This window comes from Melanotaenia boesemani, chromosome 22 (genome assembly GCF_017639745.1).
Source record: "Melanotaenia boesemani isolate fMelBoe1 chromosome 22, fMelBoe1.pri, whole genome shotgun sequence".
Lineage (NCBI taxonomy): Eukaryota > Metazoa > Chordata > Actinopteri > Atheriniformes > Melanotaeniidae > Melanotaenia > Melanotaenia boesemani.
The window spans coordinates 16,854,407-16,882,401 of record NC_055703.1 but is presented as its reverse complement, the minus strand read 5'-3'; the positions used below and the strand labels follow the sequence as shown (position 1 = coordinate 16,882,401).

The window sequence follows — 27,995 nt, the reverse complement described above, 5'->3', positions numbered from 1 at the left end:
AAATTTTGTTTGTTTGTTTGATTTGGCTTGTTTATTTTTTGTTTTATTTACCTTTTAAGATATCCCTTCCATACTTGTGACGTTATTGTAACTTGTACGTGTGAATAAAGTTTCAGCGTTTTGAAGCATCATGGCGACCTACACAATTTCTCCGTCTATGAGATGCTCTTTTAATTTTTTGTTAAAAGACACTGTTCTGAGTGTAAAGAAAATATGCCTTTTTTCGGACAGTTGCGCTGCAAAAGGTAAATATCCTCCGGCCATAATGTTGTTTTCTGAATTGCAGAAAAACGTGATTTCAAAAGCTTCTAAAACCTGTCTTTGGTAATATGGATTTGGTAACTGCGAGTTACACACATGTGCTGCTTTTTTTTTTTTTTTTTTTTTTCTTCTTCTTCTTCTTCTTCTTCTTCTTCTTCTTCTTCTTCTTCTTCTTCTTCTTCTTCTTCTTGCCACGTTATCATCATATCCAGGTATAATCGCTTGATCACGTGTGATTAACGTTGCTGTTTTGTGTGTATGTGTTGTTGTTTTTTAAGGTTACAGTAATTGGAGGACATTCAGTTTGTCTGTGTCATCCCGGTCCTCTGACCCTCCAACAGCAGCAGATATTTATGGCCCGGGTGACACCGTAGGTCACTTTGATCGTCTAGTTCAGCGTGGGTCCCTGAGGAGGGATGCTCAACAGAGACTTGTTCTTCAGCGACTGGCTCAGCTGCAGCAGACACTAAAAACCTACAGTAACAGCATCTATTTGAATCCACCAGCAGTAAAATCAAAACAGGACAAGAATGAACCTCAGAATGATAAGAAGTCTTGCGCTGTAATGGCTGAAGAGGAAAATTAGTTGTGATATTGAATGATATGATGAAAATTTATGAGAAAGAATTGCTCCACATGCAAAACACATTTTTATGATGTATTATTCCTTACACATCCTTATAGTGATTGTTCTAACAATATAAAATTCAATACTTATGGTTGAATTGTTGTGCTAATCCTCTTTAATTACCTGATCCCTTATTGAGGGAATGCTCAAGAAACATAAGCACACCTGACTGAAGACAAAGCAGCACAGACAAAATAACCAACTACATAATGTTTTGGCTGGATTTAGCCAATTTTCAAGGAGTTTGAAGAGCAGAACGAACCTTGCACATCATTTAACCTCTAAGTAATTCTGTCTACATGATTATAGCTTGTGCTTATGGCACTGTGAGGTTGATTTGTCATATGGTACTTAAACACTAACTATGGTACACATAAAAACCCAGATCCTTTTGTTTAGAAAGGACTTGTGCAAGAGGCAGAATCCAGAATTTTCTTGTTGGTTATTACTAAGATCACTAGTTTAAATTAAACCTTCAGATCCTGGCTTCCACTTGCTCTAGAAAGTTATGTCGCAGTCATCATTAAGAGCGGAGAGAGTTTCTGCTTGTCTTCAAGATGGATTGGCACTCATGGTTAATAACTGTTCTGAATGAAGATAGCCATGGATGATTTAACAGCTTTTAATCATCTTGTGTGTCAGCAGTTATTTCACTTGATCCACTGATGATAACCACGTGATAATGCTGAAAACTCAATAAAGCTACTAAGGTGACTTTTTAGGGAGCAGCTGTGGGGTACAATAATAATAATTAGCATTGCAGCCCTACAGCAAGAATGGTTTAGTATGAAGCACATTATTTTTATGCCTGTGTGAATTTTCTCTCACTCTATAGATATGCATGTAAGGTTATTTGGTTATTCCAAGGTGGGAAGGAGTGCATGGCAGTGTTGGGAAAAGCCCCAGACAACTGTTAACCTCACAGACAAATCACTTAAAGCTAATGAATAAATAAGAAGTTAAATTTTTTAGACACTTCGTGCCAAATCTGACTGTTTTTTTCTTCTTCTAGCAGATAGTTGTTTCTCTTTCTTGAGTAGTTTATATTTATTAGAATTAGTTGTAAAGGAGAAACGAGTGACTGTGGGTGTGATATATATAGTAACATTGCAGCTGGACTCTCGTGGTGTATGGATGTAATGAAGGGGGGATCTACTAAGCTGACTCCATTGCACTACAGTTGCATCACTGATGGTGGCCATGGGGCTCAGGTCGTGGGGAGAGTAGGGGTCTGGGAAGTTTATTGTCCAGTTAAGTTATGGAACAGTATAATGCAGGGGGCTGTTGTTGTTTTTAGGTCAGGGGAGCTGACTGTCTCATAATCAGGGGTGGGAGTTGTTTTTTTTTTTTTTTTTTTTTTGGCTAGCGCAGACACACAGGGTTAGGCAGAGATTTTGGAAGGCGGCAGGGCAGACCACCTGCTGGGCCTGTCCCTGCATCCCTCTCACTCTCTCACCATCCCCATGCAGTAATGAGGGGATCCCTATTGTTTGGACAGTTCTTGTCCTTTTTGCTTTTGATTTGGGACTCTGACAAATACTTTGGTGTTAGGCTATCAACATCACCACAGACCACCCCACCAACCCCCCTCTTTTTGCACCTTATTTGTTGTTATGTCTTTCTCTCTCAGACACACACATATACACACTCACTTGAGTACTTATGCAATTATTCTAGTTTAAATCAGGTCATACCACTGTCATTGCGGTGTCTGTTCTCTCTGTGAAAGTGCCGCCATTGTCCTCACTAACTGACCAAGTCTGAGAGCAGAGTACACTTGACTTAATATTGACCCAATGTGGCGTGGTTTTGCGGATGGTTGGCTGACAATGGACTATTGTTCAGTGAGTGCCAAACTCTTCAAGTCAGACTTGCATCATAGAGTCCTTCTGTCCACAGTATACCTTAAGCAGGACAATTGTTCAAGTTGAACCTAACTTAGTCAACTATGAACACTTCATTGAGCATGCTAGTGTGAGACATGTCATCTTCAGCTTTTGTTCACAGGTTAAAAAATATTTTTTCTCAAGTCATTTAAAAGCCATAGGAGCCATGTCCTGCATGTGAACTTTCCACTCATGTGCCAGTCTGTATCCTTTACCAGAAGGGCAGACTGGGCTGCAAAACGCAGCTAGACAAAGTAGCTGAGGGACAGCCTTGTCCTTCTCCACTCTGCCGTGGCAGAATGATCATCCACCACTGACAATTACCCCACCATGCCAGAGGGCAGCTTGGGAAGTCAGGAAGAAGTCACATGCTGTTTTGCCAGAACAGACAGGAAAGGCTTGTAGCTCTTCCAATTTACCACATCCCGCTCAGGACAGGGAGTACATGGAAGAGCAGAGTGGGCAGAAGAGGAGGGAGAGGATGGATAACAAGTTTGCTTTTTAATTTGATTTTCAATCTGTCATTCTCAACGTTTATGAGAGTCAAGTGCTCCTTGTGCAGCGGAGACCAAGTGCATGTAGACACTGAGTATCATCCTCATGAAATGCTTGCTAAATTAAATATTAAGAGGACAATCCTTTCTGTTTAGTGAGTGATTTAATTCCAAAGCAATTTGGTGTTTCCCAGTCCAAGATATGGAGAATCCTCAACCACAATGTTCTTAAAATCTGCATAAACTAATCTGTAATTTAGCCATCTGCAAATACATATGCTTCACGTTATCCTTTTGCAAACTGATGACACATGCATTTACACGGCTCAGGTCCTCTCTAGTGATATTTGGCTTTACTCTGTATTCTCAGCTCGGTCACACAGGAGATGTTTTTTTGAAGCAAGGACCTTTTGATAATAGGAGGCAGGCAGCACAATGACTTCCAGCAGCACCTCAATGCAACAGTACCGTATCACAATTAGCAGCTCTAAACAGACTGCACAGACAAGTCCACTCCATCTCGTATGGAGCCTCATCCAGTCCTCTCCGTTTTGTCTGACAAATCCCCTCATTGTTCCTCTGATGATGCTTTTCTTTCGTGGGAACCCTGGCTTGTCTTGTTGATTAGATCCCCTTTGTCTTCCTCCCCCGCAGCGGGCTAGTCTGTTGAACGTGAAACCTCACACTGTAGTGGTGGCTTAATGCCTTAGCATGCTTTTATTTATGAAATTATGCTTCAGGCATGCATTTTAACAAATATAAAGAAGTTAATGTAGTTTATAAGCTGTAGTTATTTGTGGCATCAATCAGGGGTTAATGCTGATTTGTGGTTAATGATTGTGAATAATTGGTTTTGATTACAAGCAGCTGTTACGATGTAATGTAAGCTTAATGTTTTCCCTTTTCTCCCCAAAGGAGGTACCCCTTAGACCACCACCACCTAAAGGCTTCTATATATATGGGGATGTTGGTAAGACTGAACGGTTTTCTTCATCTCATAGAAGTAAATGTCATTTTTTTTTTGTAATGCTAAATCTCTGAAAGATATTTGTTTCCAGGACAGTTTTTTTTCTTTATTATCTGTCACCCTTTTAGGCACAGGGAAGACCATGCTCATGGATCTGTTTTACTCCCATGTGGAAAATCTTCATAAAAAGAGAGTCCACTTCAATGGCTTCATGCTGGACATCCACAAAAGTCAGTTTCCTCCTACACTAGACCACAAAGACATGCTTGTATGACTTTATGGAATTGTTCCTTATTTTATTATTATTTTTTATATTTTTATCTTTTTTAATTATTTGACTTCTTTGTTGGTGATCCTATATTTAACTCTCTGTTTGTCCCAAAGGCCCTAATGCTAATTGCTAATGCTAATTGCCCACTATTATGCATACAGGTGAAATTACTGCTTTATTCAGTTTCATCTGCGGGTTTGGGTTGCCAATGCAGGTGTGCTTTAAGATGTGCCTGACGTTTGTGTACTGCTTAAAGGGATCCATCGGAGGAAACAAAGCCTGCCAAAACGAAGGCTAGGGAAAATGTTCACCTATGACCCCATATCACCGGTTGCCATGGAGATCAGCAATGAGACCTGCCTCTTGTGTTTTGATGAGTTTCAGGTGAGTGCATTGCAGGCACTGCTTCTGTGAGTGCATGTTTGCACGTGTGTATTTGTTCTTAAAGCCTGCTTAGAAGTCAGTGAATATGCTGTTATACTCGTATTTATTAATTGTAATATATATATATATATATATATATAATTATAACACACCTATGCATTACGTCCTTATGTCCACAGTTAATTTGAGCATCATTTTTATGTGGTATGAATAAAGTCTGTTTTTGTGAGGTTCTTCAACTTTTAAGAAAATTGTAAAGAAGCAAAAATATGTGGGGAAAAATGATTAATGTCTCATTATTTGAGGGGGTTGTCATGTTTTTGTCATTTTATGCCTCATTTTAACATGTGCTGCCCACATTTTCTTTAGATGTTCACCAGCTGTTGTTAGCTGCAGAAACTTTCAAATTGAACTGAACTGAATGAAACTGTAGATTTTTTAAACCAAATTCAAAGCCAGAAACAGTAAATTTACAGCAAATTAAGTTTTATCACTACTGACAAATTAAAAAATATCTGAAATTCATACAAAGGATTGAATGAAAAATATTCACATTGTTTTTCATGAATTGTCCCGTTCTTTTGCTTGATCAGGAATGGGAAAACACTACTTAATTGTTGTTTGTACATCTTTAGATTTATACGTTGAGCTCTTCCTGTTTGAGCAAAGGTGTGTTTGTGATCTTGATTATTCAAAGGAAAAAAAAAGCAGGACTGGGGACATCTAGTGGCTATTTTTGGGCAAAGCAGAAAGCACTTCCTGTTCATTCTTTTACGTTTTGTACAGTAGTGCTTCATTGAATTATCTCACAAGTATCATGATATAACATTTTCACTATCAGTATCTTAAAACTGAGTCCTTTATCTGCTCCTGTTGCTTGTTTATATGCTTTCACTGATGGTTTTCTCTTAAAACATTACAGGCAAGTCATCCACAGTTTCTTTTTCTACTGGATTTACAACACTAAACAGCACCCTCAGTCATTAGTGATGCAGAAATTCTCATTATTCTATCTTTTAGTGTCAGAGGAGAGCGCCTCTACTGAAGCTCTCACAATTCTATGTAAGGTGGTTAGTCATTCACTGCTGTAAAGAAGGGACACGTGTTTCTGTGTTTTTCATCAGCCGGCCAAACACATCTGTTAGCAGCACAATGTCGCTCCTCTTACTGATATCATTACAGTTAATGCCAGCAGGTCAGAGGTCACAGAAGGTGCAGGAGCTCTCTCTAATAACTCTATGCGTCTGCGAGGATCAAGAGCTGCTCCTTTCATCTGCCCGTCTTTCACATTTTAAACCGCGGCGCTGTTTGCGCCTTCTCATTGATTTGTTTTGTTTGCTGTCGCCAGCTTTGCTGTTTTCACTCATCGACTGTTGCTACCGTTGAATGGAGAGGAAACAAGTAAACATGTGCACGTTGTTTGTGATGCATAAACAAGAGGTTGTGAGGTTGGGAGAGTTGGGGGGGGGGTGCGCGGGTCTGTACCAATCAGCATCCTCCTCCACTCAGCCATGCAAATGAGGCGCTGGTTATCAGTCGCACTCTCCTGCTTCCTTAAGTGAGTGGAGCTAGAAAGCGACTGGCGGCGGCGGGTCAGATGGATCTTATCCTCTTAAATGCTAATGACATTTCTCCATTCTCTTCATTAGCGCCGTGCCATTATCAGTAATTTGTAGCCCCCCCCTTTTCTTTTACGACCTCCACTCTGTTTTCCTAATGAATACTCGCCATTGAGAGGTCCGAGATGGAAAGATGGGAAGAGAGTGAGAAAGGAAGAAGAAGAGTGAGAAGAAAATGCTTGAGCGTCATTGTCTCAGAGCCTCAGTCACTGTGCAGCCTCTGAAATTGCTCATAGGTTGTGTACATAAAGAGGTGTAACATCAAAAGAGGTTTAATTTGGCACCCGTGTGGCTCGCTGTAAACTGACAGACGCTTGAGTAATTGGATGCTCATTTAAATATCTGCAATGGCTGACAGAGATTGCCCCATTATTTTTGTGTTCCACAAGTGCTACATCAGTCCCCTCCACCTTTCTCATTCTGTGGGTTTCCATTCTCTTTCCCTCTCCCGCTGCTCACCCAGCAATCAATATTGCCCCTCGTTCTGTACCCGTGTTGAGGGCACATGAATAAACAAATCCATGCTGTATAAAAGGTCATTTTTAAATGATTCTTTTGAAATGAAAATAAAATCCTGTGGTTGCAGGAAATGCGGGACCCTTCAGAGAGACACAGAGCCTTGGCTTTCTGTTGATTCTCATTACGCACACACAATCACTCATGGGCACACATTCTAATTTGATGCCCTTAGCCACCTCTTCTCAGCAAAATCAAGGCTTTAGCACAAATGTTAATCAAGTATTGGCAAGGGCAGTGAGGCTAATATGCAAAAGCAGAAGACTCTCCAGAGAGTGAAAGGAGGCATATGCTGTGGGTATGGCCATCAGAAGTGCCTGTTATATATAGGGAAGTAGATAAGAGGGAATAAGAGGAGAGGGCGGTGCAGCGGACACCTGCTTGATCCTGCAGCAGTCTAGTTTGTGGATTCAAAGAGGCAGCCTATAGATTTTCTTAAAGAATCGATCTCAGGAGTGACATGATGTTGACATACACATCTGTACTTTCTAGTCACAAACACAACAGCTCTCATTTAGGACAATAAAAATGAAGTCAAACAAACAATCACACATGAAGGACAACTTAGAGGGCCATTTTATTGACACTGGGTGCTCATCCGATTTAGATTTCAGAAGCAGCGGATCCCTGGAGGTAGAACAAAGACATACTGTATATGTTCATCTTTCATTTCTCATTACGTTTTGCTGTTCTTAAGATAAGTATATATAAAAATGACTTGGAATACTTCAACTATGTTATGTAGAAAACACACTATCGAGCTATCTTATATATATACACACATATACTAGTGGTGAGACATGATTAAAACAAAATAATTTTAATTAATTACAACAACATTTATTAATTAAAATGTATTTTAGTGGACAACTGAATCAAATAATAGACACAGACATTAATATTATAAGTTCAAACTCTGGTATTGTCTGGAAAATGCATTTAATTGCATTTCAATTGAAAACTGTAGAAAAAGATAAAGAAAATATCCCTGGCCAAAACTTAACACACCTAAAGTTAAAGTGCTATTTTAAGTACTTTAACTAAAAGCTCCAGCTGTTCTCTAAGTAAGAGTCTACAACATATTAAAGTATTTTAAACGTTTTAAATATTTTTGTCCACACTCTTCATTAATATGCATTAATATCTGACTATAAGCCAGGGTGGGATCAGACAGGTCTGGTCATCGAGCAGAGGTTAATATTGGCTCTGGAGCTGGGAGCTGGGACTGAAAGTGCAAAGGCCTGAGGCTATTGAATGTTTCTGATGATCTTGTAATTAAACAAAGGATTATTATAGAGGGGGGAAAAAGCACTACCTCTAGCACTACATGACAGCACCTGGGTCCAGCTGGACTCACAGCAGCCTGACTACCACTTAATTATCCTGTTTGAATTCTTGCTTGTGTTGTTCTTACTCTCAGATGTAAGTCGCTTTGGAGAAAAGCGTCTGCTAAATGACTGTAGAATAGTAGAATAGAATGTTTTTGTCAGCACCACTGTTTGTTTAGAAGATTGAATGCTTTCACATCTATCTCCAAAAATGACTACCTTTATGTTATGCTTTGAGTACTTACTCTGTGAAATCTGGCATGAAATGTAGTTCATGGCTACTTTCGTTAGTTAAAAAATAAATAAATGGTCTGTCTTCTAAAACAGTGTGACTAACTACCTTACAGGATGTTGTCAGTGAGGATGACTTGATTCTTCTTTGCAGTTTTTTTCTGTTGACTCCAGCTAACCTTCCTGTTCATCCCTTATGAGTTTTATTTTGTTTAGGCTAATGCAGTGTCATACAGCAACAATGAGATTTTGTTTTTGGTACACTTTCAGAAGTGTTCTTGATGGGGAAACTCCTGTGTTCCATTTAACACACTGAGCCTATCCAGGATGCTCAGTCATGTTGCCAGTTAACCAAAACCATTTTAAGATATACAGGGCGTTTGTTCTTTTTAGTCATATTTAACAGTGTGGAATATCATATTTACAGCAATACATTAAGTGAGCTAATTTTGAATATTTTATCTTTATTTGTAGAAAGGGCCTTATTTTATTCAATAAAAATGACAGTTTGTTAAATTTGTCTGGTGCAAATTCATTAATTTTCTTTTACTCCTAACCCTCCTCAGTCGGTCATGCTTGATCAGATGTGCTCAATACATGGCGCTTCGACTACTGTGCATCACTGGGTAACATGATTTCTCCATTTATGGATGTTCAAAAGAACAACATAGGTGGAAGAGGGAGAGAGATGAGAGAATAAGAACAAAAGTGAGAGCACTGGATTGCTAATAGAAAGGTCAGAGCTCTTCATTTAACAGCCAGCGACTCATAAACGTCCTTGCATCAGTGTTTTCATTGACCTTTGTTCATTGTGGACTCATGGAAATGATGTGGATGAAAAAGGCAGCAGACAGTTGAATTGGATTGATGTATTGTAACTTTCTACAGCCTTGTGTGTAGCTCAGACAAAACACATACACACAATTTAATATGCTTTTTATTATAAGGCCTTCTTTGATGGATGCTTTGTCTGCTGTCATGACCTCAGCGCTGACTGACATTGCTCTGTTTTAAACCTTCTTTTCTTTTCCTTGTTTTTGTGTTTCGTGCATCATTCTCACGTCTGCTCAGTTGATCGGTGCAGATCTGCCACCTTGTCTCAGCTGCTTATCCCCAGCAGAAAGCTGCTTCGTGACCATTTGCAGTCAGTTCAAGTGGTTTAGGGTGTGTATATCTGTGTGTGTGTGTAGACCAGCGAGTGTGAATGGCCATGACCACACAAAAAGGACTGAATGAGCACACCTGAATGACACTAATCAACATGGAGTGTTGAAGGCTTGCTTTGACCTCAGACACGCAAACATGCACACACACACACACACACACACAGTAGATTATACATTGCAAAAATGAGGTTCTCCTCTTCTCTGGTCTTCTTCTATCAGGTGACTGACATTGCTGATGCCATGATCCTGAAGCAGTTGTTTGAGACGATGTTCAAAACTGGAGTGGTGGTGGTGGCCACCTCCAACAGAGCCCCTGACGGTATGACCCGCTCCCATGCATTACAATTTATGTACTTCTGCTCATTATTTGTTTATAATAATGCTATCGTGGTGATGGGGGATCATTTTGTAGCTCTTTCCTCAAAATTTGACAGTCCGAGTCCATGTAAAGCAACTGGAATGAATCTTTCTAATCCATGGACTCAGTTTAAAATCCAGTACTAGTTTGGAAATAAATGCTTGCAACAACTAACATACATGTTTATGTTGCAGAAAATCAAAAGACAAGCCTCATTCACCAATCATTTTGACAAACAAATTTGTTCCTAAATCCTACTTAGGAGCTTTTTAGCACATTCACATATTTTGCATTTCGGATGCATTCTTAGGAAAGAACAAATCACACACTTAGCTGTGCTCTAATGAAGGTTTGAGAGCTGACAAGTTTGAACAAAGTCAGCATTTGTGTTGTCTTCTGCTGTCCGTTCATTGAAATATAATAATAAAGTAATGTTTTTGTCCAATTTTAAAGTAACTTCTGGTAATAAAAAAAGCATTATGTTATTTTAAAATAAGATATTGAAGATTGTGTCCAAACATTTTAATTTACCTCCAGAAAAAAAAAAAATTCATTCATATTATTGATTCAAAAACAAGCCGCAGTCAAGATGAGATATAATTCCACTGCTGGTCTTCCTAAAATCATAGGTCTAGCACACATGCCCATGAAAGCACCCTCACCAGATCTGTTACCACAACCACAAGAATATCACTCCATAAATGTCCAAGTCATCGGCGACTCCCAGATCCACCCCCTAAATGTGGCCTGTAATAATTAAGATTTACTACAACATGACTTTTTATTAGAATGATTAGTTGTAATATGAGATTGAGGTTATGTCCTGGCCAAACAAACTAATTACTTTGAAAATAAATAACTAATAATAGAAAAGGAAACTTCTTGTCATTTAATATACTTACTTTACAATATGGAATCAGGAGCAATACATTTTTAGAATACCACCAGCTTAAATCTGTTATTTTTTATAATATAATATACCATTAACCAGTTAAACTTTCAGTTACCTATCAAGGTAGCAGAATTCTCGAATCTCGATGCCACAAAGCTGTTATCAAAAACATAAAGACTATTATCTAAGCTAGAATATTCAATCTCCTCACTTCAAAATAAGAGGCTCACTTATCCAGTAACAAAATGAATGGCCACAAATATGTTTAAACATCTTTTTAAAATGACTCACATGCAAGTAACACAACTCAAAATTCTTCATAGAACTCATTATACAGGACAAAGGATGCTCAGGATGGGTCTGTCACAATCAAATATTTGCTCGTATTGTACTGACAACAGGATTGAGAACTACTTTCACTCCTTGTGGTCCTGCACACCTGTCCGCGGGTTCTGGATTCAGGTATGTGAAGACATGTCAACATGGCTTAAATGTCATCTTCTTGCAAACCCTCACACTGCGTCTACTAGGTGATTTGGGTGACATTAACATGGTAATTAACTCTGCACACATGATCCTCACAACATTATGCATCACAAAGAAAACTATCCTTGTGAACTGGAAAATCAAAAATAATCTGTGTATTCAGCAGTTTAGGAACCTTTTACTAGACCACATCAGTATTGAGACAATGTCTGCCTCTTCAAATAATCAGTTAGCTGAATTTCATTCCCTCTGGTCTCCTGTGATTAGCTCCATCACTTAGTGTAGGTGGACGATTGTGACCTCGTCAATTTGGGGGTTGGATATTAGAAATGAGTGGCAACTATCCGCTGGCTTTCAGCAACTACGCACAAAGAACAGAAAATAAGCATTAAGAGTGCAAAAACCTTACAGTGAGTGCTTTAACCCTATTTTACTACAGGTTAAATGGCAAAAGATGTTTGCAGGTAAACTTCTGTTTCTCACCTTGGTAAATACATTTGTCAGTTTCTTTTCTTACATAAGTCTTTACTAAATAGTTTCATGTATTCAGATTTGGCTCCAGCAGAGTAAATTGATTGTTACACAAACATGCCAAGTGTTCCCTTTTTACAGCAATTAACCACAGGGGGCAAAAAAAGGAAGCACATTTGATGCACCTCTCAGCTTTTCAGTCTTTTAACAGGCTTTGATGTCGCATTTACTGCCAGTAGAGACAGGACGGAGAAAAAATTAGCAACATAGCGATCAGGATGGAGATAAATGCATGATGGGTTTTCTGACGCCTCTTTCTCAAGGGAAGATGTTGATGTCTCAAAGCCTTGAGTGAAGTGGATGGCAGCAAGATGGCTCTCATAAACAAAGATACATGTCTCTGATATTTACTAGCTATTAAGAACAAAGCGTCAAACCAGGCAAAGTTGATAGAGAGCCTACTTGGTATTAATTACAAGGTTAATGGAACACTAAAAGCCATGAGAGACAACTAGGCATGAAAGGCATACGTTTTCCATCTTTATTGATGTGGAGATGCAGGTATCAACAAGGCCTAGATGTGTTAGGAGGGAGAATTTAGAGGTAGTTTATGGCTAGAACGTCTAGTTTTTGTTTTGTTTTTTTAATTCTGATGGAGTTTAATCTCATTGAAGGGGAGGAGGATAAATGGTATGCAGTTGAAACTTGTCACTGCAGTTGATAACATGTAGTTAATGTTATTTTATGCATGAGCAAATTTCATCCACAGTTTTATGTGTGTCTATTTAAGGTAATAAAAGGGGCATTATAATGGGCAGTGAGATGAAACCAGAAGGGTCCTTCCATGACTCAGTGCACTTTTTTTAAAGAATACATGTTGCCTTTCTCTGATATAGTTTGGTTTTTTGGTAAGAGCATCTTTAAAGCTCACTAATTATTACAATAAGCTGTTGAGTCATTTAATTAATACAAAGTAATATTTACCACACAGATATGGAAGTGATATTCTTTAAAATAACTTTTGGCAATGAGGCAGCTAAATGTATTCATAAATATTGATTTTTATTCCTTTTAAAACCTAAACAATACTTGTATCTCCTTCATGGCACACTTCATTACAGTACCGGAGTTATAAAGTGAGGTTTATTTGTGTTTAGATCCTGAGCTGAAGCCTAAACATCAACTTTTGTTTGCATTCGTTAAGCCTCACTGTGTCCCTGCCTGTGTGTCTTTGTCCATGTTTGTGTGTGAGTCCCTATCTGTTTTATCTGTCTATCAGGGATGCTACTTCAGATGTAATTTGTTCCAGCCGAGCTAATTGAAACCTCTATTCAGCGAGCCGCTGTGGACATTGTACGCGCTGAAAAGGCGACAGTCCTTTCTCTTGCCACCATTGTTTGGGAATGTAATGAATTTTATGTTGCCGCCGCTGCCGGTGCAGAAATCCATTTTTCTCCTCTGGTTCCCAGTCCTTTTGTCCTGCCTCCCCACCCATCCTTCAGTTCATCAATAGCCACTTTATCTGCCAATCTGTGCTGGGGGAATGACATTATAAGGAGGCTAAACAGCAGCTCTAATACAGGCCCCCCCCCCCTTCCTCTTTCAGATCTGTACAAAAATGGACTTCAGAGGGACACCTTTCTACCTTTCATCGACATGCTGAAGGTAGAGACAAAGTCATGCCTCTCTCTTCTCTTGTTAATTTATTCATTTGTTTATCACACACATACACACACTTGTATGTCTGCCTCTGTTGCTCTTTAGTGGTTTGATGTTTTCTGCTTCCTGGATGCCTTGCAAAGTGTCACAAAGCTGTCTTTGATCATACCAGGGCACACTGAAAGGTGGGGAGAGATGGGAAGAGTGCAGGTAATGTGAATGGGAGATGGGGGAGATGGGTAGATGAGCTGAATGACTGACTCAGGCTGCTTGCATTTCAAAAGTAGGGGGTGAGGGGAGGAGGAGAGGAAAGCAGTGGAGCGACACAGCGGTTAGCCATTTCTAGCAAAAAAAAAATCTACTTTGCAATTTAAGCAGGTTGCATCATTATCCCGCCTGCATCTCAGATGATCATTGATGTGTTTGGAGTGATCATGATCATAAATAATTGCATAACAATTTGTTGTCGTGCATTTTGTAACAGAGGAGAAAAGCATTCTTGCACCTTTTATTGGTATTCAGTCACCATTGCAGCTTCTTACAGTATACTGCTTGTTTTTTACTCTTCGAAAGCACAAATACATGAATGTGGGAACAGCAACAGACAGAAATTTGGTGTTGAGCAGTTGTCATGCTCCCTCCTCAAAAATTACAACACAGAGAATTTAACAAGTTTCAACAAAGTTCGTGTAACAATAGTGAATTTATAGTTATTTGTGGACGTTTGTACTTCTCTGAAAACCATACATTGCATGTTAATGGTGTACCTTTAAAGTTGCTTAAACCATGCAGTCACGCTGAAGAACCCTAAAGCTTACCATTTTTATCACTGGGTTTGCTCTAAAGCCTTTTCCATGAGCACTGGAGAGTTTCAGGTACAAGTCCGGACAGATTAGTTTGGTCTTTTTCCACTGTAACCCTTCTCTCAAACACATCACAGCAGGATACTTTGTGTAGGAAGCAGCACACAATGCAGAAATTAGGCAGTGGGAATTACTGTACCTTCTTTTCTAGAAGTTGAGAATAGCAGATGAAGTTCCTTATTGTGTTCATATGAGTACTGCATCTAACTGTGTATATCCACAACTGTGGAGAACGAGCAGAAAGTGGCATACAGGTGAGCAGAAAGGGCAAACTCTCCACAGCACACACACTCATGCACACTGCAGATGCAAATGATCTGGACTGTTTCCTGACACATTCATACAATGTCTCACTCAATGATCATCCAGAGAGTTTGATTTTCAGCAGAAGGCCTGGCGCAAATGTTGTAATGCTCCAGAAAACGTTTTAAACATTTCAGGACTCTGGTGAAAAAAACATAAATGAACTGAAAGCCATTTTGCATGAAAAGACTTGAAACAAGTGACCAGAAAAAGAGAAAAAGTTCACCTAAATAAACGAAGTGACAAGTAAGACAATTGTCCTACAGGAGTCTCCACCTGTTGGCCATTAGATAGAATGCAGGTTTTAAAAGTTCCTGTTTCAGCTTCATTTTCTGGAGTTGACTTTAATACATCAAGGGTTAGCTAAATGTTTCACACATATGTGGATCTCATTATGTTTACAGCTGAGTTTTTTATGGTTCATTAGAGCGATGGATTCTGGATTAATGCTCTCAGCTTATATTTAGCAAAGGTTTATCTAGAACACTGACATATCAAGCAGCAGATAAACACTCCTTTGTAACTGGATTATTGAAAATTGGCACTCATGACACTGTCATAATTAGTGAATAAAATAGCTTTAAGAATACTAGAGTAGCACTGAAAATAATAAATCGATTACTGTTTGCAATGATTGGTGCATAAAATGGCTCAATCAGCATGTTGAGGTTAGACTGTGGAACATTTTCATTCAGTTTCTGCTTCAGAGCTCATCACTGGTCCTGCTCTGAGTATAATCCTTAGCATTGTTTTTCTCATTTGTTGATCTAGGATATATACCTGTTAACTTGTTATGATATAACGTTTAAAATGAGCATGACTGTGTGCAAAATCAACTGAAATCCCACCACAGGTACATGAAATGAGCGCGGTTGATCTTAAAATGGTAACTTCAGACTCACACAAATGCAAATGCACTACTACGGGAGAAGTCTTGGAGTTACTCTTCTCCCCACACACCCTCCCAGTAACACCCTTGCCCTCTCTAATCCACCCTCATCAAGGTCCTGAATGCCTGTTGTCCCTCTCTGCCCCGTACTACCTAATTTCTTTCAGGGTACCATGTTCCCTTTTGTGAAGCCATCTGGTTTTTCGGGTCTTTTTTTTTTGTTTTGTTTTGTTTTTTTAAGGTTTGCATTGCCTACTTCTCTGCAAAGTTAAAGCGTGCTTTAGCGAGGTGACATTGCTAACTAGCTGACCCTTAACAGATTAAAATAATGCTTGAAGGGAGCAGGAGTCTTGGATGCGGATCGGTCTTGCATCTTCGTGCCAGAGTGAGTTTCTATAGTGAGTCTAGAAGAGAATGAGGGTGTTAACATGTAAAAATAGCCTCTGACCTCTCCTTCTCATCACCTGAGCCACAGTGGTAAAGGTCAATCCACCACCTTTGTCCCCCTGAGTTGATGTCTTTATTTAACTATTGACTTCTGATTAGTTGGGACCCCTTTTTCCCCAGTGCCTTTTCCTCCACAAACATCCAGGCTCTCATTCCTGAAGATGTCACATCATTATATCAGTTACATTGTATTTATAATCACCAAAGCTTAACTTATTTAGAAAACAAAATTCCATTTCCAAAATAATCTAATATTTCTGTGCTTCATGTAGACGCCATCAGAAACATTTCTGTTGTTAAGGTTTCTTTCTCTTTGTAGCCATGGCAAAGCTCAGAGTTCTGTATAATACACTGTTTGGGGTCTTTTTTTTTAATAGGCACTGCCAGTATTGTAACTAAAACACTCTTGTCTCTCTCATAAGCCGTACTCACTCTCCACTCCACTTTTCATTGCCCATCCAGTCTCTCCACCCTTCTATTCCCACTCTTTATTCTATCACCATCCAGTTCTGCTCACTGGCTTTACTCACCCAAGGTCAGGTCTCTGTATTTTGGTAGGAGAATAGTGACTTTATTTTCCCTTCACTTGTTCGATTGCAGTTGCACAAAAAGCTGCCGAGGGGAGAAGAAACACATGACAACAACCCTGAAGCAACTTGGAGTATCTCTGTTTCCTGTTTTTTTTTTTTTTTTTTAAGTCTTTTTTGATCCGCTCTCCTTTTCCTTTTTTGTTTGCCATTGTCAATAAATACAATGTGCTGTGCAGTTAGTGATGAGAAGAAAAATATATAAATAAAGACAGAATGCTAAAGAAAGAGAAATTGAAGGAGAGGGATGCGACCCTCCAGTGAAGACCTTGGTGAAAAAGACTGTGAAGAGCAGAAAAGCCTGCCAGTTCAAATCTAAAGGAGTTCAATATTTGATGTTAGTCATTGTCTTTCAGAACATTTAATGGCAGGGCAATGCGGCTAACCGTATGCTTCAAAAGCAAACCTCCCCTTCATTCTGTTTCTCTTCTAAAACCTGAACTTTCAGAAAGTACACATTGATTTTCTTCTTTTGAACTTAAGAGGAATGAAATCTGGGTCTCAGTTTTTACTTGTTTTACATTGATCCTATCACCTTGGTTTGGTTTGCCTAACTGATGTCTTATTATCTGTATTGATAATAAAATCAGATGTTGTTTATTCAAACATTTACAAAGCGATTACAGGTTGATTATGTTGAGACTTTATATAGTTAGTAGTGAAGTGGGCCATAGCAGTTCAAGGTAACACCCGACAAGGATGTTGCACTTTGCGTGTCCACAAGGCTACAGTGGGGTATGTGTGGAGTGGTATGTGTGTGTGTTTCTCTGTAGATGATCTCTTGCCATGCAGTTCAATGTGACTGCTTGAATAAGACAAACTTGTTTCTGTAGATGCTGATTTACTGGAATGTGGTCCTTCACATGGAAACTATAATAGCATCTTTGTTTCAGTAGAGTAGAAAAGATGTTCATGTGCACATCCACAAATTGTTATATTTGTTCTGTAACATCACATGCATGCTTTTGTTTTTACCTTTAATACTTTGATACCCAAACATTGATATTTTACACCCCTGTATGGATACTTGTGCCCTTAAGTAAAGCCAGTATTGTCTAATCTACTCCATAACAGACTCCGAACCTTTTAATACTCTTCATTTACTGAAGAACATGGAGCCCCTTTCTTACATCCCTGCTCGTGGCTCCCAACTTGTGGAGCCTCTGTCGGCCAGGTGCAGGAACGACAGCCAACCCTGAGTTTCGGTTTGGTTCGGCTTTGAGCCAGCAAAACTCAAGAGGTGTTCAGGGTGGAGGGTCTAGTGGTTGGGGGGTCCTGGATCACAAAAGGTGGGGCCTGTAACTCGCAGGATGTTTCCCCAGGAGGAGCAGCCTAGGCAGGGGGAGGTTGTGAGAACGACCCCGCCGAACAATCCATCGCTGGCCTATGGCGGTCACACTTTAAGGGAATAGATCATTAGGTGTAATTAGGGTGTTCACATTGTCACGTACCACCCCTTCACCCCCCCCCCAACCCACTGCCAAGGAATGAATAAAATCACCAGATACACCCCCAGCTTGCTTGCTCACACACACACACAGCAGCTCCCCAGTTAGTGAAAACACTTTGATGTCATAAGAGTCGTCCAGAACTTGCCAGCATAAAGGCAGTGTTTTAAGCTGTCTCTCTTTTCTGCCCTGTCTCTCTCTCGACCCCTCTATCCCTACCCCCTCCCACTTTTCTTCTGTCCCTCCACACAAGTCTGTAAGACACACATGGCTGAATGAACGACAACCTTTACCCCTCCTCCCCCCTAGCCTCTCTCTCTTCCCCCCTTCGACTCTTTTTCAGCTATCCCACCCTGCATTTCTTTGAGGCCTGGTCAATTCTCCAGGCCAAACAAAAAAAAAGCATCAAATGTTTTCTGCTGCCGGGTAATGAGGGAGTGGACCTCATCAGGGCCCAATAGTCAGCTATCCTTGGCTTTTGTTGCAGCTCAATGGCACCGCACTCTTTGTAAAACTCAAAAGCAACTTTTTGAGGAGTAAAGGAGTGAGATATGTCGCAGAGGGAGCGGGTGAAGAGGGGAGCTGAAGCAGCAGAGAACAAAAAAAAAAAAAAAAAGAAAACACCACTCCGTTTTTATGCTAAATGGCTGTCCAGAGAAAGCAGCGGACAGCTCAGACAATGACGAGACTGAAGCTACATGTGTTTGCATGACTTTCTTCTAAAGAGTTTCTGATTCTCATGTCTGTCATCTTGTGTCTTTTGTCTGAAGTAGAAGTGGTGGAACTCCACATTTTTGCGGCTTCTTTGCTGCCTTTCCACAATTCTGCTTCGCATCTGCCTTGTTTTTATACCACTGGACTAACAGCCTGATATTTCACTTAATTATCTATTTCATCTGTCAGCTCCTATTTAAAAGGGACACATTTCAAAGCGTCATCTGACCTTTTCATCTTCTGTCAACTCACAAAAGGTTTAAGCTCGAAAATGAACACAGAAAGGCAGCAAATCCTGTAACTATACAAAAGGACTGCTGCCATCAAATTCTTTGTTTTGTTCAAGAAGCATGTTGGAATCCATACATTTCGCACCAGAAAAATTAATTATCCCGATCATAAGTCAGCTGATTGGTTCATTGCCCTAACAGTTTGAAGACTGCACACAGTTGTCAAAAAAAATTGATTATCTGGTTTATGTTTTATAACTGTACAAAAGGATTTAAGGATGAGATAGAAAGTTGCAAAGGAGGCTGACTAGAAATGGAATTTGACTAAGAGGAGCTTGATGAACTGATGTGGGAGGGTGGATGAGAGGGGGGTGAAAGACCACAATGTGTAGGCGGAGGAAGTCTTGAAGGAGTGAGGACTTGACAATCCCCTCAAGATGGATAATCAAGTAATGACCCGCAGGGCCTCAGCCTCATCTGATTATAAATAACCAATGGAATCATCATCTCTGATTGTGTTTCCATTCCTCCTTCTTTCCCTCTCTCTTATTTGTACCTCCGTCAGCCGTCTTTACTGTAGGTAGACGCTGATCACAAAGGGAGAGGGTAGAAGATGGCAGGGGAAAAAAAGATAAACTGAGATTCTAATGATGTGGCGGCAATAGTGACAAGTTTTTTTTTCTGTCTTTCTGGAGGGACTATTTACCGGTTGGTGGGGTCACAGAAGGTTGATGAAATGACACCTCCCTTTTGTGCGTGGGGGAGGGCGAGTTTGTCAGGTTGTTATTAAGCCTGATTCAGCCAATTGGCTCAGAGTGGGAACCCCGTTTGTGTGAGCGGACACGGAGATAAAAAGTTGACAGCAGAGAAGAATAGAGTATTTCCGTCCCCTTGCTTTGTGATGATTACTAATTATCCTGCAGCTTAAGGAGGCCAGTGGCAGAAATTCACTGATTTCATAATTTAATGGAGCTGTCGCTGAATACTCAGTCAGCCGTTGATGGCTTGCACGGAATGATATGCAATTCCTCGCTTTTCTTTGATAGAATGGTGGAGATGATGATTATAGTTTGCACTGCACTCCCTGACATAAATCCTGTTGACGTTTTACACTATCTGGAAAAGTTTAAACTGCATCGCAGGTTCACCCCAGTGGGAACACACTTGAATGTCTGCAGAACAATGGTGCAGCTCAATAAAGCATGAAAAAGTGACTCTAAATCTGAGAGCTGTCAGAGGATTGAAAAAAGTGTGCTGCTTTCTGTTTTGCCTCATCATTTTATTTGTCCATACAGTGTTTGCTCTTTGTCCAGTTAATTATTTGTAGTGAGAGGAATGTGACTCAGAGCGCTCATGTTTCACTTTGCGGATCTCTACATACAGAACATGTAAAGACTAAAAATGTTTTATAAAGTTGGCAATGCATGGTTTCATTTTAATCTACAGCAAAAACATGAAATCTAAAGTTTCTGCAAAGTTCACAAAGAATTGCCAGTCAACATAACAAAGACTTTCCTGCAGCTATAATCGAAATCAAGGAGATGATGCCTGACTTCACATGTTACATTTTTCTTGCATTAGTGTGTTTACATCTGCAAGAAGCAGATTCAGTGATAAACCTTGTTATAATCTGATTATGTCTAATTATTCAAACAGTCAAGTGATCATTACTGTTATTATTCCTTCAAACCATAGGAACCACATTTGTCTGCATGTCCAAAACCTTGTTGTCAAGCAGTTGTGTGGAGCTTAATGAAGGCTCATAGGCACGACACAGGCAGGTGATAAATAGTCATTTATTATAAACAAACAAAAAGCTGTACAGTGGCAGGAAAACTGAAAACAGAAACAAACTTTGCATCAGACATGACACAGAACAGAACAACAGCCCGGACAACAAAGGAACACCTGCTATGCAGTTTGAGGGAACTATAAACTAGAGCTTAGAAAGCAATTTTATTTAATTATTTATTTATTGATTGATTGCTTAGGAACATTCACACTTGAATGAAATGACCCACAAATGTCAAAGTAGCAGTCACAATAAGAACTGTTCAAATTCTGAAAATAATAATAATAATAATGATAAAAAAATAAAAAGGAAAGGAGCTTCAGTGCTTTTTTTATCATCTCTTCTAGCTGAGCAAGCAGTGGACCGTTCTTTATTAAAGAAAAAAATAATAATTCTGTCCCGTAACTCATTGTGCACTCACCTTTACAAACCTTTAATTATATTATTCTGCTCGTACTATGATTTATGTGAACAGATATGAGGACAGGAGGGCGAGTCTAAGTCGCCTGTGACAATAACTTTTACTTCTTTTTCCTTTTTTTTTTCTCTTTCCTTTTTAAAAGCAGTTTCACATAATACCCCTGTTCCTTATATGTTACTAAGTCAACATAGTACAGGTATGCAGATGAACATCTTCGCATACTAACATGTTACTTAAGCTCTCTGAAGGCAAAGAAAAATGAGTTTGGAAAACATAACTATGATAGAAGTTTTGGGGCTCTTTTGGGAAAATCCAGCATTATGGGATGTGGAAAATGTAACTATTACATATTCTGCCCTGGGGTCAGGTTTTTAAAATGCTCTTATGGGAAACAGTTCTTAATATGATGACTGTAAACCACATGAGCACCCCAAATCAAGAACACACATAAATTAAGATAAATTATTATTTGTTTTTCAGTATGTTGTGTTTTGTGTGTACAGGACTACTGCCACACCATCTGTCTGGACTCTGGGATTGACTACAGGGGGCTGGACAAGCCTGCAGCTGGTAAACTGTACCACCTGTAAGACACATACTCACACATACATGCATGTTATATCACTGATTTCTTTTTCCTGTTGGTTTACAGTCAAGCTTAGCTCTGAGACATCAACATTAGCATGCACACAAGAATTCAAATGCAGCAAATGTTTGCATGGATCATGTAATTAGATGTTTTTAAAGGACAGGAAGAGAAGGCAAACAGATGCATAAATAGACAGAAATGGGTAGGGAGGTTTATAAAGACCTGCATTACCTTGAGAGAGACATGAAAGAATGAAACATGAATCAATAGAACATGAGAAAATGGCAGAGCTTTAAAAGCTAGTTTTCTATTTTCCTCATTACATGATGGAGCCCATGCACACACAGCCAAAAAGAGTATTCATCCTTTCCCTGTATGTAAATAAAGCCCATCACACCCTTTTACCTGCCGTTAAAACACGAGCGCACGAACGCACAGTCTTTACAGTCTCATTCACTGGCTGACGCTTGTGTTTAGAGCCTAGCATCCTGGTTTTTTAATGCTGATGGAGTGAAAAGCAAAGTACCCCACACCCATGCTCTGCTTGCTGCCACCGTTTTATGCTGCCACTTCAGCATTATTAATTTTATATCCTGTTATTTTCTATGTGTTTTTCTGCCTGTGTGTTGAGCAGCAGTGGGGAGCCTGGTGCAGAGGCCTTCCTGGACGCGCTGTTCGAGGAGCTCACGTTAAGACAAAAGAGTGGTAAGGAAGTTAAAGCAGAGCTCTAACTCTGTCCACTTTGCAGCTTGCTTTTTGCACAAAATGTCATTAAATAGTGTATACTGTTGATTACAAATATTATTTATTTGGATGGAACCTGATGCAATTATAGTATACATCCCTTTGAACAGACAAATAGCTTTGCCAGTAATGTGTTTTTTGTTGTCGTTTTTTTGTTTGTTTTTCTTTTGTTTGTTTTTTTTTTTGAGTGGACAGGGGGTATGCTATAGAAAAATTCAAAATGCATAGTAACCTTCTTGTAAAGCTAGTGAAACCTTTAAGTTTTAGCTTATTTATGCAATGTGTTTATTTTATTCCACTCATTTGTGCGTAGATGTACAAATGATACATCTGACTATGCTCCTCAGTAATATTTCTCTTTTTTTCCCCAATAACTTTACTAAACCACAAGACCAAGATCAGCTGGCTTCACACAAATCATTCACTTAATTAGTTAGCTAGTGATTTATTTTATTTTATTATTTTTTTTATGTTAACCACAGCTCAAATTTGAAGTTAACACCAGTAATGCTACACCTTTTCCAAAAGATCTGGGATACTGTGTAAAATCTTACTTAGAAAATTAATCTGAGTGAAATAATTTGCAAATCTTAATAAAAATTAGTGCAATCTGTACCAAAAATAGTAAGTTTCTTCCTTGAACCCTTCTCCAACTCTCCAGCAACCAAAAGGTTTTGTTGGCAGTAGGTCAGGAAAATAAATAAAAAGAACATCCTCGAGAGGCTGAGGGTTTCTGAAGTAAAAATGGAGATGCAGTCAGTGAAATTTGGCATGGACCAAGTGTTTTAAGATTTCATCATTTATCAAGCATACTGTTATTTGGTGATTGGGAGAATTTGAGAAAGGTCTGCAGCTTTGGGACAAGCCTGAAAACGCAGTCAGTAGTGTTATTAAACTCCAGCTTGTGTATTATTACAATCATAATATGGATTTTTTCTTTTTTATATTGTCTGATTTAATTGTATCAAAATGTATTTTAGCACACCTGAATAATTGCAGGACTTCTAAATAATCATCTTTCTTTATTATTTCATCTCATATTCTTATTTATATATGTACATATATATTTTTTCTACTTTCCAATAGAATAAATGTTCTTTAACATTATCACCAACTTTTGTAGGCATGATAAAAAGCTGTACTTATATGAGGATTATGCATGTTGTTTGTGTGTGTTTCCTTAGTTACAGGTCCTCAGGTGATCACCGTGCTGGGCAGAGACGTGACTCTTAAAAAGACCTGTGGCTCCATCGCTGACTGTACCTTTGATGAGCTGTGTGGTAGAGTGAGTATTGTTCACATTGTTTCCTTTTATGAATATTAAGCTGGATCATTGTAAGGATGTTGCACACATAAAGGCACATGGCAGCTGCAGTTAAAATCTTTTGGATATATAGAAAATGTAATAGTAATAGTACAAATTATAATGTAAAAAGGGAAATACCTTTTGAAAACATGTCATACTGTGTGTGCTTTTTTTTTTTTTAACTCATGCACAGTCCACTCACTTAATGTTCCAGTTCCACTCTTCCACAAGTAGAAATTGCTCATATTCAAAGCCCTTCTTTTGTCATTGTACCTCAATCCCCTGAGTTTGTATTGTCCAAGACTTTGCCCTCCATCTTAAAACTATTTTCTCTTCAACGTCAAAAAGCTGACATTTTTTTTTGGGGGGGGGGGGCTAATTTATAATGAGAGAAGCCTGTTGTGCCTCACATAAAATGATGTGGTGAGGTAATCTACAGTGTGTGTTAAAGTCTCAGCCATTATGAACAACGGTGAGTTTTAGAAGGCATCTGTGCATCAAGGCTCCCTCTGACATATTCTGCCATGTCCTCATTAATTTTAAGAGCAATCAAACTGAATGACAGGGGGGGCCAAGGACATTGCATCCGCAAAAGTGTTTTGCACAAAATACCCCCCCTCCTTTTTTTTCTTTTTTTTTTCTGGCCAAGCATGTAGAGTACACAGTTTGCTGTTAGTGAAACATCAGTGTACATGCAGAGGCTCAGTCTGGCTTCATTTCTTTATGTAACCTGCCTCCTGCTTCTACAGGCTCTAGGTGCCAGTGACTACCTGGAGATGGCGAGGCTCTTTGACACCGTATTCATTCGCCATGTTCCCATGCTGACGCTGACTCTGAAGGACCAGGCTAGACGCTTCACCACACTCATAGACAACTTCTATGACAACAAGGTATCCTGCTGAAAAACAATAATTATATCTTGTGAAATTGGTGGTGGTTTCTGATGGGAATCAAAACTTACATGTTCCTCTCCTTCCTTGATGTATTCTGTACTTTCTTGAGTTATCAGCTCTGGCACAGTTATTTGCAAGCTGCTTGCAGGTCATCTTTCATAATTTGGGTCAGTGCAGGCTTGCACCTTACCCTTCAGATGGAAGCCACGTCTTGACTGTGGTCTGAAAGCTTCCTTGTAAATCCTGCAACGCTGTTCTGCCTTTATATCATCCGCCATATCCAGGGGATGTGGACATAAATGTGAAGCTTCTCCTTAGCCAAGCCTTGCTCATCTTTAATGCACTGACTGTCCCCTGGTGGAAGAGTCTCCCATTGAGTATGTCCACCTTCTACTTTCAGTCTGGAATCAGCAGCTGGAAGTTTACCGTGTTTCGCTGTTCTGTCCTTTAATCTGCTGAAGGCATTTTACACACCTTTAGTAGCTATGGTAATTGTAAAAGGACTGCACCATGTACCTTCCTCAGGAGTTTCAAATGTTAGTTTTAGTCTAATATTTTAACATTTGATAACAAATTTATATTTTGGTTCAGATTTGATTTTGATATTGAGCTAAAATAAAAGGAGGAAAACCCTCAAACTGAACAAAAGTTGCCTTCATTAAAAATCTTTATTATAATTCCCTCTTTCGTCATCCCTCTTCCCAGGTGAGAGTGGTCCTGCTGGCAGCAGCTCCTTTAGACCGGCTTTTTGACCACACTGGAGGTGGAGACGAGAGAGATCGACAGCTGCTGGATGACCTGGGCCTCAGCGGAGTAAGATCTCCTCCCTTTATTATTTTCTTCTTTTATTCGTTACAAAAGCCCCTCATAGCACAGTGTGTGTCCAAAACACAGATCTGTTTTAATTTTTTATGTTTTCTGGAAATTGTACCAGAAAACTAGACAATCTTTTTGTTTGTTTGTTTGCAGTATTCACACTCACAGTTGCACAGATTTATTCTGTAAGGCTGCTGGATTTACTGGATGACCTTTTGATTCTAATATGTAGGCTGTATCCTCTCCTTATTCCGATCGAGTGTTTAAGTTGCTACTCCTCTTCTTTTCAGGAGGCAGCAGAGCGGCTCACCCTGTTCACGGCCGAGGAGGAGATCTTTGCCTTCCAGAGGACCATCTCTAGACTGAAGGAGATGCAAACTGAGTCTTACTGGATGAAGGGAGATCGCAGTTACAGAAAGAGACACGTGAACATCTAACAACTGTAAACAACTGCTATGATAATTATCTACCTCCAGTCTTCACTAACCAACCACACTGTGAGAAAAAAGGATCACTTGATTTTTGGTAATAAAAGTGTTTGTTCCATGGTAAATACACATAACAAAGCATAACTCATACAGTACCTGTTTGCATTGGCTTCTCCTCATCTGTTGTATGTTTTGCTATTTTATTTCCTGTTTTGTTAGTTCATACAAGGTATGTTCTCTCCATCTGGTTGACTGTTAATGTTAATCTTAATGTAGATAACGCTTCCATGTGTGAACTGTAAGCCAAAAAAGTGCTCTGTTCAGACAAGGGGGACCAAGTATACTTCACTATAGGTGATTAGTGCCCCCTAGTGGTTGATTGTCAAAAGATTTAAATTTTCTAAATGTTGGTGTCTATGTCAAACCACATCTGTATAGATTTTAAATGTAACGCATGATATTAATACATGTATTTAATGATTGGTATAAGCATTTCCATCTCAGAATTCTTTACCAAGTAAAGCTGTTTTTAGTTATTTTTTTCTTTTCCTAATACTGTGCTTTGGTCTGGTTGGAAAGGAAAATTTATCTTCATTGATTTAATGCAAAGTTAGACACAGTTCCAAGCCACCATCCACGTTTTTACAAGAGCCATATTGATATGTGTAGATGAGTAATTAAATCAGATGCTTTGTAAAATAAAAAACAATATTTTGTGTTAGATGCAGCTGCAAATGATAGAGCCATGCAATATTTTTTTACAAATGGAAAAACTTCTATTGATTTCTGTAACATCAATCAGCAATTCAAAATTAGCTCAGCATTAAAGATTTAATATTATTTTAAAGCGTGTGGAATAATCTCCTTTTCTCTATATTTTTTCACAATTAATGAACAGTGGTTTGTTGTTCTTCAGTTTGCCTGTAGGTGGCAGCAGAGATCAACCAATTACTAAAGGTTCATTGTTGGCCATCTGTGGATGAGGTCATCCTAGTGCACCATTGGAGGCTGAACCAGCATGCTTTGATAACAACTACAGTATCTAAACTAAGAACATTATATAAGACAGTGTTTGTACAACGAGGCCAACTAGCCATCGAGTGGAACAAGTCTAAACATGCCAGAGTAAGTGCATTATCAAATTAGATTCAAGGGACACTGCAGGTGTGTGAGTCTGTGCACAGATACATGCGCATGACATGCATCATTTAATGATCCTTGATTTACTTTTGAGGCTCTGAGTCTAACCCCCAACCTTCAATTTAAGAAAAATAAATCATGTCCTATGCTGTGGCCCCTTAATCTAATCACAGCGTCACGCAATTTAGGGGTAGACATCAGGCACAACTAGAGATGACCGCCCTGCTTTGTGATTGTCTTAACTGGATGATTCGCCCTCACTTGGAGGAGTGGTCATTGTCTCCGTCCTCTATGGACCATAGATTTTATATCACATGCTGACATAAGGGAAAATATGATGCCTTGTCTTATTGTCTTGATACTTGAAGCAGGTACTATATAGAAGTCAGCTTTTGTCCTGATGCAATTTTTCAATCAGTGTTTCAAGGGAATAACCCTCTATAATGTGTATTTAACTCATTAAAGGTTTGAATTTATAAAGAAAAAAAAATCTTTGATATTTTTTTCTGTCTGTTTTCTGGCTTATGTGCATGATTGTGTCTTTTTGTGTCCCCATTTTAGCCTTTAAAAAGGGCACCCAGCTCCTCATACTGAGGTGATCTAAGACGAGGGAAATATATTCATGCACTGTGTCACATCAGCAGATCTATGTCTACAAGGACAAAAAAAAAACATTAAATTAGTTCAAATAATTAAAAGACATCCAAACATTATATTGAAAAATGGCCTCTCAATTTCTTTAAGCACTGAGTTGTTCTTTGAGTCAGA

General features: G+C 39.2%; 1 protein-coding gene across 3 annotated transcripts; it reads left to right on the top strand.

Moving 5' to 3' along the window:
* Window positions 1-121: 121 nt before the first annotated feature.
* Window positions 122-27,820, top strand: afg1lb (AFG1 like ATPase b). Of its 3 annotated transcripts, none has more exons than XM_041976374.1 (13): window positions 122-245; window positions 540-838; window positions 4,185-4,239; window positions 4,365-4,466; window positions 4,764-4,891; window positions 9,971-10,070; window positions 13,565-13,623; window positions 21,815-21,897; window positions 22,535-22,605; window positions 23,829-23,929; window positions 24,700-24,840; window positions 25,549-25,656; window positions 25,950-27,819. In XM_041976374.1, the coding sequence occupies exons 1-13, from the start codon at window positions 131-133 to the stop codon at window positions 26,094-26,096; spliced, it is 1,509 nt and encodes a 502-aa protein (XP_041832308.1). In that variant the 5' UTR covers window positions 122-130; the 3' UTR covers window positions 26,097-27,819. The 3 variants fall into 3 exon arrangements, with proteins under 3 accessions (XP_041832308.1, XP_041832307.1, XP_041832309.1); XM_041976373.1 differs by having other exon boundaries at window positions 22,532-22,605; XM_041976375.1 differs by lacking the exons at window positions 9,971-10,070; window positions 13,565-13,623 and having other exon boundaries at window positions 22,532-22,605; window positions 25,950-27,820.
* The last annotated feature ends 175 nt before the right edge of the window (window positions 27,821-27,995 follow it).